General features: G+C 42.7%; 1 protein-coding gene across 4 annotated transcripts in view; it reads right to left on the minus strand.

Annotated features, from left to right (window-relative positions):
• Nucleotides 1-14,040, minus strand: part of Tmem164 (transmembrane protein 164) — a 181,752-nt gene that overhangs the window by 30,831 nt on the left and 136,881 nt on the right. For all 4 annotated transcript variants that reach the window (XM_070039912.1, XM_070039910.1, XM_070039908.1 and 1 more), the window contains exon 5: nt 3,636-3,714. In XM_070039912.1, coding sequence (XP_069896013.1) covers nt 3,636-3,714 — 79 coding nt within the window. The remainder of the gene's footprint in view (nt 1-3,635; nt 3,715-14,040) is intronic.

The following is a 14,040-nucleotide window of genomic DNA, read 5'->3' on the forward strand; positions in this document are numbered from 1 at the left end:
GACTACAGAGCTTCACTGCAAGTCTCTCAGTGAAGACAGGTGCTGGTTGACTTATAATGGAAATACTGAGAAGAACAGGCCACAGACTTCTAGAAGTACCAGAAAAGTAACCAAGAGGTCAAGTGACAGTGATAAGAAGAAATAGTGGTAGAGAGAACGGTGAAAGAGAAAGCACTGTCCCATGAAACTGAAGCAAAACAATGGTCTAGGAGACTGTACAGCACTGGGCACCCTGTAAGTCAGAAGGAGCAGACTTTTGGTGAGACATAGGAAGGACTGTGTTCTGTAGAGACATGTTGGTGAGGATGAGGGTGGTTTCCAAGAAATATAGCCTGTTAATAATCATTCTACATTGTTTACTTTCTAATATCGCTATGCTCCCTGTACATAATTAAACTGTAATTTGTCCAGATCCAATAAAAATGAAAAAATAAATAATGTGATAATACAATGCATAAAAGAAATCCAGATCTACATAGCCAAAGGCAAACAGTTGGGAGGAAAGAGAGATGGGGAACAAAAGCCAAGGTAGGTAAAGAAAAGAACAGTGTGGATAAGAGACATCACAGGGCCTGAGGTCACATGTAGGGGCCAAGGGAATGAAGAAGGATTGGACTCCCATTCAGCATCACTCCCTCACTCAAGCTGCTGAAATAAACAGGCACACAAGAAGACCAATGAGATATCTATGACACTTTGTCAAAGCCATCTGCTTCTGGAAAATGACAAGAGTCTTCTAGAAGATAGAACTTTCAAACTATTAACTTTCTTGGTTTATGAAGGAATTATATTTTTACCTCTCACTTCAGACTACTTCATGGCAGGATCCAAGGCTTAAGACTAAAGGTGAAATTTGCCTTAGGAAGAAATCTAGATTATTTTCTCCATGTTCATCATTTCCAAATGAACACTAGATGGTAGCAAAGAGCTAGAAAGAGAAATAAACCCTCAAAATAACTCTAGGCTGGCCAGATAGACCAAGATGGGGGCCATCAAGTTCTAGGGCATAGTGTATGCTCCTACCCAGGGTCTAAAATCAAAGATCCTCTCCATGAGATCACTCTACCTTTCCTGCCAGCTAATTCCTCCCCTGAGCTTGGGTGTGGATGTGATATTAGTAATATAATGTCCCTCATCTCTCTCATTCCTGCTGCTATTCCTGCTCCTCTTACCAGTTGGCAACCTGGGTGACCAGCAGGACCTACTCTAAGAAACAATTATCTTCCTACAAATAGTAATGAAAAAAAGGAACATTAGGCTGTGAAAAATGATATTCCACTCCCACATTATTCTCTGCAGTGCTTACCCTGCTGCACTATAATTGTTTATCATCCCCAAGAGACAGAGAATACTCATGGAAGGTCTATGTCTCTCTGGTTTTCCAATTCCCTATTGCTACAAGTGCCTGGCACAGAGGAGACAGGAGGTGTTCAACAAGTAAATGTTGAGTGAATGGTTTAATTGGTGCAGTAGATGAGGGGATAGGGAAGACTCCTGGTCTGATATGGTTAGGAGACAGCTGTCTGGCCTTCCTGACGGTACACATATGTGAAAGGACACTGATGTGGGTAGGAATTTAGCCTGTGCTTTGAACTCAGCTCTGTTACTCACAAGCCATGACTTTCTCCCATGTAGAGAAAGATTTTTCCAACAGGCTATTTGAGACAGTGAAGGAGACAAATCATGCCTAGTACACCTATTTCACACATAGCATACTCTCTATAAAAAGTCGTTACTGATAATTTACTGTGGTTTTCATTTTTGCTCTGGATCAGGCAGGGGGAGGAGAAATAATCACTAAGAGCAGGGAATAGTTTGAAAGGAAGACAGAATCCCTACTTCTTCATCTCCTTTCTCTCCATCCAGCAGAATGTTGTTGAGGAATTAGCTGTTTTTAGAGGCTGGAATCAGCCTTGTCTGGAGAGCATTCCTTCCCAGAGAGTTTTGGAGGGGGAAGAAGATGGATGGCTACTTGGTATTTTCCATGTCAGACCAGTCTGGCTCAATTACTGGAGAGCTTTTTATGGTGACCTCAGAGTAGAAACAGGTTTAAAATGACAACCATGCAGATCTGGCCATAATTCCCATCACACAGATCAGAAACCAGGAACAGGTGAGTAGGAGGGACCAACCTGGCCACTTGGGTCCATTCAGAATGAGTGTATCTTGGAGACCTGACTATTACTAGGAACAGCCCAACTCTCTCAGATGCTGGACTGTCAGCTTCTCCTTAAAGCTCAGGGGAAAGTGCTTTTAGAGCAAATTATAGGAAAGTGTTCTTTGACAGCATGAGACACTCTCCCTACTACCACTCCCCCTCCCCACCGTGACCATGAATGGTAAAAAGTAGTGTTAAAGAACATTTGGAAACATTTATAGAAAAGAAGCCTGACAGGCAAAATCAAAGCTAAGCAAAACAAAACACTAGGAAGTGGGTACTTTATAAAGGTGGTGTGGGGGTAAAGGGGAAAGGGGTGGGCAAATGAAGAGTAGAAAAGGGAAAGAATGCAGTCAAGAATCCAGTGTATGTCCTACAAGATTAAGAAGAGTGAGGGAAGGAGTTGGTCAGGGAGGGATTGGTGAGAATGTTGAAAGGGGTCACATTTATCAAGATATATTGTATTCATAAACTTTTGTTAAATGGCAACCCCTTTGTACAAGTAGAAGATAGTAAAAAATAAAAATAAAAACAATAAGAGTCCTGACAGAAACCAGGGCACAGGACGCAAATCTTCTGAATAACCAGAAGCAGAAGAGCCAAACTGTATTCCAATGAGTTCCAGGGCTGAGGTACCTTCATGTCATTTTGTAGAGAGATTAAAAAAAAAAAAAAAGAAACCTTGCTGCATAGAGTGAGTTAGAAAAAAAGTCCCCCAGGAAAGTCCCAGGGCAGAATGATTATTAGGTAAGACTGTAAGAGAATGTAGTCAATTTATAGGCCCTCCAAAAAGCAGAAAAGGCACTCTCCTTCTTTGTCTCCAATGGCAGAAGAGGAAACTCACAGGGCATTGTGATGTCACAAACAGATCAGCTACCTTTCCAGACTATTTCTACCAGCTCCGTAGTCTCTATCTCTTGACAAAATGCAAGTTTGCAGTGGATTATTTTATGTGGAAGATACTGCTCTTCCATTTTGTTCTTCCACCAAGCCCATAATCCTCCAGTCCACACAATTCTTAGCCCTCCATTAACCTCTCTATTGTCTGAGATAAAATAGAGCCAATGAATAAGAACACAAGGTCTTGTTCCTGAAGGAACTGAGTGCTTTACTGTCACTACACCACACTGTACACTAAGGCAGGTGGAAAGCACAGGCAAAACAGAGTGGCAAAGTATAAGGGATACCATGCAAACCTCAGGTTATCACCAAGAGCTCAAAGCCAAAGCCTTATGACAGGCAATCAGCAGTACTATGGTCATCCCTAAGAGATTGTTCTGAAAAGTGCCTGGACTCTTCACAGTTGGTATCAATGCCCATATTTCCCCAGTGCTGGAGTCTACATCAAGCATGCTGGAGATACCCACCCAACACAGCAGCTCAACTTCTTGGTACGCACACAAGGGCTTATGGTGCTCCAAACAGAGGCAGAGGTGAGGTGTGAAAGAGCCATAGGGAAGTGGTTTGCTGGCCTTACCTCCTTTCCAAAGCAGGTAGATGGGCACCACATAGAGCATGACATGCTGAATATAGTAAACCTCCAGTTCAAAGGGGAGCTGTGGGGACAAGATGGAGAGATATATCAGAGCAGGACTCACTGCGACAGACTGTGAACCTCAACACCTTTTATCAGACCTATGTTGTAGCCACCTTAGTCACTGCCTTTCACAGCTAAAGAAAGAAGGACCCACACTGGCATCAGGTAAAATATATCTTACACTTATCAAACTTGAGAAATACTCTGCTGCAAATGTTTGGTGAAACATTGAAGGAATGTTGACAGGTATGGGGGTACGTCTATAATCCAAGCATTTAGAAGGCTGAGGCAGGAGGATAACAAGTTCAAAGGCAGCCTGGTCTACATAGTGAGACCCCCCCCCATCTTTAAAAAATAATCAAGAAAAGTCTTGTATACTATATCCTCCTCATGGTTTTCCATATGCTTTATTGGTATAGTAATGATGAGTGGTCTCCAAGAAAAGAAACCTACTTAATATTGTTTCTCTGGGGTTCCCAAAATTATTGAACAAGTGACTTTCTTTGTATGTGTGTACCAGTCCTAGAGTTTGAACTCAGGGCCTGGGTGCTGTTCTATAGCTTTTTTGCTCAAGTTCAGTGCTTTATCACTTGAGCCACAGTTCCATTTCCAGTTTTTAGTGCTGAACTGGAGATAAATGTCACCCAGACATTTCTGCCCAGGCTGGCTGCAAAACACGATCCTCAGATCTCAGCCTCCTGAGTTGCTAGGATTACAGGCCAGGTGCCTGATAAGCAAATGACTTTTAAAAAACATTTACAGCCAGGCACCAGTGGCTCATACCTGTAATCCTAGCTACTCACAAGGCTCAGATATGAGCATAACCATTCCAAGCCAGCTTGGGCAGGAACGTCTGTGGACTCATCTCCAATTCATCATAGACACACACACACACACACACACACACACACACACACACACACACACACACACACACACACACACACACACACACACACACACACACACACACACACACACAAAATAACAGAAATGGAGCTGTGACTCAAGTAGTAGAGGACTAGCATTGAGCACAAAAGCTCAAGAACAGTACCTAGCCTGTGAGTACAAGACCCAGGACTAGCAAAATAATAATAGTATTTTACAAAAACTAAAACACCATCTTACATTACTTCTTATTCTTGGCAAGCAGACAGAGGACTATTTAAGTTTATTTCTAATTTGATATGAAGAACATAGGAAGGAGAGTTTATTATCCTTGTTTTTCAGATGGTAAAATAACGGACCACTAAATTCAATCAGGTCTAGTTCTAGGAATGAAAACACTTGTGTGTTAGTCTAGAGTTTCTTGGTCTTCAAGTGAAGCCCAGCAGATAGGGCAACAGAAGCTTGCCTAAAAGAACTTGACCCTCACAAATTCACACCAAGTCCACCTCACTCACCTCAAGTTTCAGCCACCTCAAAATGGAAGCCTGGTCTACCAAATCTGCTGAGTGTTTTGACCAGGCTTAGGATATCCTGTTGATTAACTCAGCTGCAATCTGAAAATAGCAATGGCTGTATGGCTAACTCAATTCTGTGGAAAAATAGGAATCTGGCAGCTGCCAAGATAGTGTCCTTATGAGGAAGACTTCATCCTGTAGTCAGACACACACACACACACACACACACACACACACACACACACACACACACACACACACACACACACACACACACACACACACACACACACACACACACACACACACACACACACGAGATCCCTGGCAAGCTCAAAGAGACAGGACTCCCAAGAGAAAGCCATCCATTGCCTCTCTGTTCACCATGGGGCCAGGGGGATAAAGACTGTAAGCTGATGAGAGGAGGTGGTTACAGGCCTGCAAGCACAGGAGCCCCAGCTTTCCTCATACCCAGGGTTGCAACCAAAACAAGCCAGAGACCCTGGAATGTGATAAGATAACTGTGGACCCTGAATACAGACCGTGGCTCTGGCTCTTGAAAACAGAAATCCACATATAATGAAAAATTTCCAGGGACCCAGATGATGTTTAGTGGTTTCTTTATTTCTACGGAGGGGAATCTAAGAACCCAGACAAGGAGATGGCCATGATTCCATCAGTCTCTGTGGAATATGTCAGATTTGCATGTGGGCTCTGACACTGGGCTCCAAAAGGAAGTAAGGACCCATAGTAACATGGTCAAGGAGGATTCCATTATTTTCAATCTAGATACAGCTTTTATGCTTTGCAAATGTATTTACATCTATGGCCTATTTGATGTCTCTCATTTGACAAATGAGCAACCTGAGGCACAAAAGGGTTCATTGCCTCCACTCAGGTCCCCTAGCAAAACAGGGAAGATGAAATCTTAGGAATGCTCAGCTCTCTGGTTGATCTCTTCCTGAAATAGGCCTAGGAAACCAGGCTTCTGTCCACAGACACGACTAAACTGAGCTAAGGGCTTGTGGTCCCTAGTCCCAGTGCACCCTTATGTAGTCCATCTGTCCCGCACCCCCCCTCATGTTCTGCTGGCCAAGTACTGACCTGTATTCACAAGTCCTACCTGCCTTTCCCTCCCTTCCAGCTCTTCTAGCAAGCAAAGTATATGTCTCAGTTAAGCATGGAGTGGCAGCTGGGATTTTGAAGCCTGTCACACTTGTATTCAAGATTTTACTCTGCTACTCAACAAGCCTATGGCCATTGGCAAATCATATAACCTCCCACCATAGTGTTGCATAAGTAACATGGAAATAATGATGTCATTATGAATGAGTATTGTATTACTTTAAATGTTGTATTGTATTGTATTGTATGAGTATTGTATAACTTTACACACACACACACACACACACACACATACACACACACACACACACACACACACACACACACACATAGCTGAGACATATAGTGGAAGAATATGTGCCAAGAATGGTCATTAACACTTTGAAACTATTGAAGTATACTATATTATCCTGATTTATCTCCATGCTAGAGATGACAAACCTGGGCACAGAGAGGTTAACCAACACACTGAAGGGAACATAACTCATTGGTGACAGGCTCTGAATTCAAATCCAAGCAGGCTGCTCTAGAACTTATTAGCCAGTCCACTGTTGGCCCTCCTAGGTATCTGTGGAGAATTGGTTCCAGGAGCAGCTTTGACCCAGGTATAGAGTTCTGCAAATGTCCTAGTCCCTTATATATAATGACACAGTGCTGTGTATAACCTATGCACATCCTACAGCTTGTTTTTAGAATATGTAAAACAATCAATACACTGAAAATACTATGCAAATATTGGTGACAGTGAATTATTTAGAAAATTGTAACAACAAAGAAGGAATTAAGTATTTTGAATCCAGTTGCTTGAGAACATGGATATGGATGGCATCTGTGGCTATAGATCCACATGATAACCCAAGGCTCACTACCCCTACAAAAGCACGAACATATAACATGTCGTATGGCATGGAGCCACTGCTATTATAAACCATTTGATAATGGGTGGTAGCAGGATCAAGACTGGCACATGTCCCTTTTTGTCCTTCTGAATGATGACTTAGTCTAGTCTCATCCATTGTGAATAACTTTTGCCTTTGTAGCCTGTTGTGCCTACTGTTGCTGTAACCCAACATCACACTGATGATGTCAGCCTCCCAGCTTCTGGACCTCTTATGACAAATCTCTATACCTGTGTCAAAGCCTTAGCCACGGTCTCTTGTCTATCCTCATGAGTATGTCCTCTGAGGACTGCTCTGCCTATTCTGAGTTTTCTACCTGAGGTGGGCAAGGTGGGAGTGGGACTAAACTGTACTAAAGTAGGTATAGGTGCCTATGGCAGCCAGGAACAGAGAAGGGAACAGGTAATGAGGAAGTGTGGGAGGCAAAATAAGACTAAAAAGAGATAAAATAAGATGACTACAGTAACAGGAAGAAGGTAATCAAATGGGACTAAGAATCCAGATTTGTCATTTAATATCCAATGATATTAATGACTTGCATTATGCACAATGCAGTACGTTAATATTTAATGATTTCAGCTGTACTGTGAAGTAGAAGCTATAATTGACCTGAGTTGACAGATAAGGAAACTAAGGTACAGAAGTTCAAGAACAGGCATGGAATAAGTACAATGGAGTTCCACCTGTGGAAAGGCACTTAATTATTCAGGCTGGATACAAAGAAATTATTAGGGAACCCATGGACTTCCTTTTGAACTAGTTCACAAAACATGTCAAGGAAATACCATAGCTCTCCCAAAATAACTGAATTTCTAACCGGCACAACTCATGGCTAGCACTAAAATGTGCATAAACAAATATGTTTTTAGTGAGAGGTACCCTTATTCTCCAAGGAATACTTCAGAATTTAATGCAAATAAAAGTCAACTCTTTTACTGTCCAGGATCCAGATTCATCTGACAACAGCTACCTCAGCATTCAGCCCAAGTTCAAACCCAATAGATCAAACTCATGTACCTGAGACAAACTGGTGGGTGAAGTTAGCCTCACATCTGCCCTGGCCCCAAGACTGGGGCCCTGTGTCTGTCTCAGGAAAACCTGGTAATGACATCACTAAGGCAACATGTAATACAGGCTCTGAAGATTATGATGAAACTTCCCCTTCAGAATAGAAAGGTCCCTATTCAGGTGGTACCTTCTGCCTCTGTCCTGATCAGTAAAGCCTCAAAGAACCACCAAAAGACAGAAAAATATTTAGCACAGTGAAAACATTACATCTCAGGTAGAATTCAGCACTGATCTTGAGCCAGAGAAATTTCAAGAACTATTAGAGAGATTCTGGGCAATGCGTACTCCATGGTTTATCATGTTGATGGCCCCAACCCTTATAATATCATAGATGACATCAGTGGTGGTACCGTTGAATGGCCAGCAAGGTAAGAAGTACAACAGAAAATACTTCAATAAAACATCCTCTAACAAAAGGAAAAAAGTCAAAAGCACTCAAAGGGTAGATGTTTCCTCTCATATGTGGAAGCTAGATATAAATTATAAACATGTATGACAAAAAATACAGGGTCATATACATATATATATATATATATATACATACATATGTCATAAGCAGTGGGAGATTTCAGTGGTACAACTCCTTTAAAGAAACAACTTACATAAACAACTTACAGTTCAACAAAATGAATAACAGGAAGCTGGAACATGTGTTGTCTTGGGAGGTAAAAGGGAGTAGAGCCAGATGAATGGAGATAGGAAGGCTGGGTTAATGCAGTCCTATGTCATGTATAGATGTGTGTAAAATGGAACCAGGGACCTTGAGAGGCTAGATGGAGTTGGGAAAGATGAGGGATAATGGTGGAGGGATGTCATTGATCAAGATGCCTTGCACTCATAAACTGACATGTTGAATTTAAACTCCTTTGCACAACTACTAAAAGATAATTTGTTTTAAAGTAGTAGTTTTCTTGAAAATGAACTACACAATGTGTAGGTGGGGATGGGAGGGGTAAGCTGGGAGAGAATGAGGGAAGGGGTAGCACTGTCCAAAGGAAATAATCTACCTGACTTATGAAACGGTAATCCCTCTGTATATCACATTCATAGGAACAATTTTAAAGTTCTTTAAAAAAAAAAAAAAGGAGTAGTGATGGTGGTGCATCCTAGTATTCCTAGCTTCTTGGGAGGCTGAGATGTGAAAATCCTGGTTTCAAGCCAACCCAGGGAGCAAAGTGCGAGAGACCATTATCTCCAATTAACCACTAAAAAGCTGTGGCTCCAGTTGTAGAGTGCTAGCTAGTCTTGGGTATTAAAGCTCAGAGACAGTCTAAGGCATGAGTTCAAGCTCCAGCACCAGCACTCAAAAAAGTAGTAAAGTATATCTCCTTTGCCCCAACATATCCTTCCAGATGCTTCTCCTTCTTTCCCCTAGATATGCCCTCAATCCCACCCCCACTGGGTCAGGATAGTGCTTGTGATGTGGGAGCCCCGCCCTGGTCGGTGATTGGCTGGCTGGGAGTGGCAGGCTGACCTAACAATGACTAGGGGCATGTCCACCTGTCCTGGGGAGGGAGAGTGAGTATATATAGGAGTGTCCCAAGGCCGGGAGGTCAGAAGGCTTCAGGCAGAGAAGAAAGGAAGATGGCCAGAACCAAGATCCCACAGGGAATGGCTTCTGCCACCACTATCCAGGAGGGGTCCTCACTCCTGCGAGGGCCACTCAACAAACGTGGGAAGAACAAGAAGAAGGCCTTGTGTCCGCGTGGGTCTAAAGGGAAGGTGAGGTGACCCACACAAGATCTGACCCTTGTTCCCCTTGACCCTTCCACCCAAGAGGCTCCTCCCTGGCCTCCCCTGGCACAGAATGGTCTCAGCCCTCACCCCTTCCCGTGAATGCCCTGCTCCTATGTCCCCTCCACCCTCGCCTCTCCATCAATACCTGTCTAAGGACTTCCTGTGGTCCTTCCAGGCCCCGACAACACCTGCTGTGGTGGGTCCTCTCAGGCGCCAGGGCCAGTGTGGAAAGTGGAGAGTAATGGGCACCAACAGACCTGATACAACCGAGTCCAAGACGGAGACAGGGCCAGCACCAACCAGTGGTCCCCTCCCTAATAAACGCCTGTGTAAATGCAAGATGACAAAGGACCAGAAGAACAAGAAAGGTCCATCCCCTTATACTCCATCTAGGCAGCCACTAACGTGAGAGCCAGGCCAGGGCTGATCCTTGGGACCATCTCTAAGGTTTCCACTGCCCTGGCAACTGGCAGGTGGTCTGCCTTGTCCCAGCACATGTTATTCCAATGGGGACACAAATGAAACAAAATCCATCCAGATCATCTCATATGCATTTCTATGTGTTCTGTGTTGGTGGGGAGGGAGAAGGAAGGAAAAGGGGAGAAGGGGGTGAGTGGGAATGGAGGGAGGTGAGTCCTCTGTGGGTGGCTGTGGAATTGACAGGTACACAGTGAACCAGACATGGAGGAATAGGACACATAGGAGGGGAGAGGAAAAAGGATTTTCTCCCTTAGCACTTTGCCCCATAAAAGGAAAGAATGCTCGTGTGTGTGTGTGTGTGTGTGTGTGTGTGATGCTCGTGTGTGTGTGTGTGTATGAGTGTGTTTGTACATGCGCGAGCACGCGCCCGTGTTTATGCATATGCATACGGAGTGAGATCCATGTGAACAGAGCTGCTAGAGGTGTGATAGTTGCGTTCTTCCACAAGTAGGGTGAAATGCCTTAGAGTTCCCATACATAAAGATGAAACAGGTCCTGTCTAGGATGTGGACCTAGTGGGATGAGGGAGGACAAACAGATGATAAAGTAGGTTGACTATGATCTCAATATCTTATGTACATCTGTGAAAATGGAACAATGAAACCTAGTAAGATTGCTTGGGTATAGGAGGGTGGAGAGAGAGAGAGTGATCTTCATCAAGACACACTGCACACTATCTGTATATATGCACGTCACAATGAGCAATGAATGTTCTAAGTGTGGTAGCAGCATGTGAGTGGTACGTGAGGGGACAGGTGGTTTGTGTGGCGGTAGCATTTCCCATGAAATAGCACACAAAGTCAGTGCCCCAAGGCACGTTCCTCCAACCTAATGTTGTAAGCAACTAAAGGCCCTCAAAAGGACCCAGGATGTTTTGCTGGGGTAAAGGTCAAGGGGAAGGAGGATAGATGAATAGAGAGGAAGAGTGGCCAAATACAGTCATAATATATAATGTATACATAAACTGAGGGGACTGTAGTGTTAGGAGAAATGGAGAGACTGATGAAAGGTATGACATTGATTTACATGTATTCATAAACAACTGAATTTTGAATGGAAACCTCTTTGTACAACTACTTACAGTAAACTTTAAAACTTTTTAAAGAGAAAAGTCAAAAGCAATACAAATGCTTTAAACTACAGAGGGTTATTGGTTTGTTTGCTTTTATATTTCTTCATAATTCAGGTCAATGTCATCTTTAGAATGGAAAGAAATAGTGGTTAAGTTATGCTGAGTCAGACTGCCCGGGTATTAGGTATATGCACCTTGTTTCCTCCCTCTTCATAACCCTGAAAAACGCTTCACCATACTCTGCCACGGAGATCACCAATCCCATTGTGCCCTAGAGTAGTAGCAGTCCAGTCATCAGAATAAACCCAGATTCACCTGCCATACATGAATTCAAATTCCTAAGGCTCTACATGTTTGGCTTTTCTTTCTGTTTTTTTTTTTTTGGTTTTGGGGGCAATACTGGTCTCTGAACTCAGGTAATATGCTTGCTAGGCAAGTACCCTACCACTTAAGCCTATAGGGGAGACGCATTTTTCTGTTGTTTTCAGATAGGGTTTCTCATTTTTGCCCAGGACCATGACTCCTGGTCATCCTTCCTAATCACCTGGGAAAACAGGCATATGCCACCACACATAGCTCTTATTAGGTGACATGAGATCTTGGAGACTTTTGTTTTTGTTTTTGTTTTGTTTCTTTTTATTTTTTCTTTTGCTTAGGCTAGCCTTAAACTACAATCCTTCTGATCTCCACCTTATGATTAATTGAGATTATGGCTGTGAATCATCCCATATGGCCGCTTGCGTGATTATTTTTTGAGACAGATTCTCACAATGTAGCCCAGGCTAGTCTCAATCTTACTATCTTCCTGCCACAGCCTCCAAGTTGCTAGGATTACAGGTATTTAACACCATGCCTGAGGTGTGTCTGGTTCTACATTCCTTGTTTGGTCTACCCCCATCCCAGTCCTTGACATTTTTCTATTTTCTGGATCCTACTGGCTATCTCTAGCAAAATCTTCTGGTCTTTAAACTCTTCTCTGAATATGCCTTTTACTCTCTTACTTTAACACAAAGTTTCCTTGACCTCTGAGGATACTGCCTTCCCCAGAGTTCTCCTTTCAAGGACTGGGTATTTTTCTTTTCATGTCTCCTTTATGATACTTTGCCAGAAGGCCCCTCCTTTGATCTTTAAGGTTGCTTCTAAATGTCTGTCTCTTCTAGAGTATTCTCTCCACTTTCTTGTAACCACTGCCCTGATAAGCATCTGAAGTCATTATGTCATAGCACTTACTCTATGTCTTTTTCTCAGTCACATATTCTCCCCCATGCACATGTGCAAACTTGCTTCTTACCATCTTGTCACCCCTTTCCAACAGGCGCCTGTCAAAATCCCCATGTTTCCGTTATTCAGCAACAACCTCACTTCTTACTTCACTGCCTTCCATCTTCCTTCAGGTCTCATCTCTATGTCGTGTGCATCTTATTCCCATGGTTAGACTTGTGACCACTCTCCATAACCCCACTCTCTGGCTAAATGAATCTAAAAATTCCTTCTCATATCCCAAGACAAGCATTTTTGCAATTTCACCAGTTTCTTGGTTCTGATGCCTTCTCTTTCTGATCCTCACCTCTCTCCTGCCACCTCTTCTGTATTCCCCCAGCCTCTATTTCAAGATTCAGTACTTCCTTTTCTCTACCTGCTTCCTTCTGTCACCTGGCACTTCCTTTCCCATTGCCCTAGTAATTGAATTCATAGTTAACCACACTTTTTCCACTCCCTCAAAGTGTGGCTGGAGAAAAACAGAAATAGTCATGCTGTTAACTCTGTAAACTCAAGAAAGCAAACTTGGGAGTGGGCTGTTCATGCTGCTGAATGTCTGACTCCATTCCCTAGCTCCTTCACTCTCTTCTTTCCTCAACAAGTACTTCCCAACTCCCCATTTTACCCCTACATCCCCCCATCTTTCCTGTTGCACTGGGGGAAAAGAGCAACTGTTGTCAGAGAGCAGAGAGCATGTGTAATCTTCCTCCTCTACATGTCCTTCCTTTGGACAATTTTCAGGCTTCATCTTACTTGATCACCAGCAGCATCTGATACAGTTGATCATTCCCTCATCCTTAAAATGCATTCTATACTGAATTTCTAGTACATCAATGGCATTCACTCTCAATATTCCTTATGTATATCATCTCTAAGTACAAGAGGGGCTCAGAACCATTTCATTGGTTCACTTTTCTTTCTATTACATTCACTAAGTAACCATATCCATGTCTTGGTTCTAGTTACATCTATACAACACTGATAACTCCCAAATAAATTTCTCCAGCCTAGAGTGAGTCTCTTAAGACTGTGAGTGATTCTGTGGCCTAATTGTTGACTTGTTATGCAACTGTGGGCAAAGCACTTGATCTTGCTGACAATTTATCTGTCAAATATGAATGATGATACTCTTATCTCAGACAGGTGATACTCTACATCATCAGCGTGTGGTGAAATTAGGTAAAATAATTAATGTGAACTTCTTGGTCCAGTATTGATACATAATATGTACTCAATAATATATACTATATAATATATATACTATATAATAATATATAATATATATAATAATATGTACTCTC

The sequence above is a fragment of the Dipodomys merriami genome, unplaced genomic scaffold, assembly GCF_024711535.1.
Source record: "Dipodomys merriami isolate MVZ:Mamm:240054 unplaced genomic scaffold, mDipMer1.0.p SCAF_3, whole genome shotgun sequence".
In the NCBI taxonomy this organism is placed as follows: domain Eukaryota; kingdom Metazoa; phylum Chordata; class Mammalia; order Rodentia; family Heteromyidae; genus Dipodomys; species Dipodomys merriami.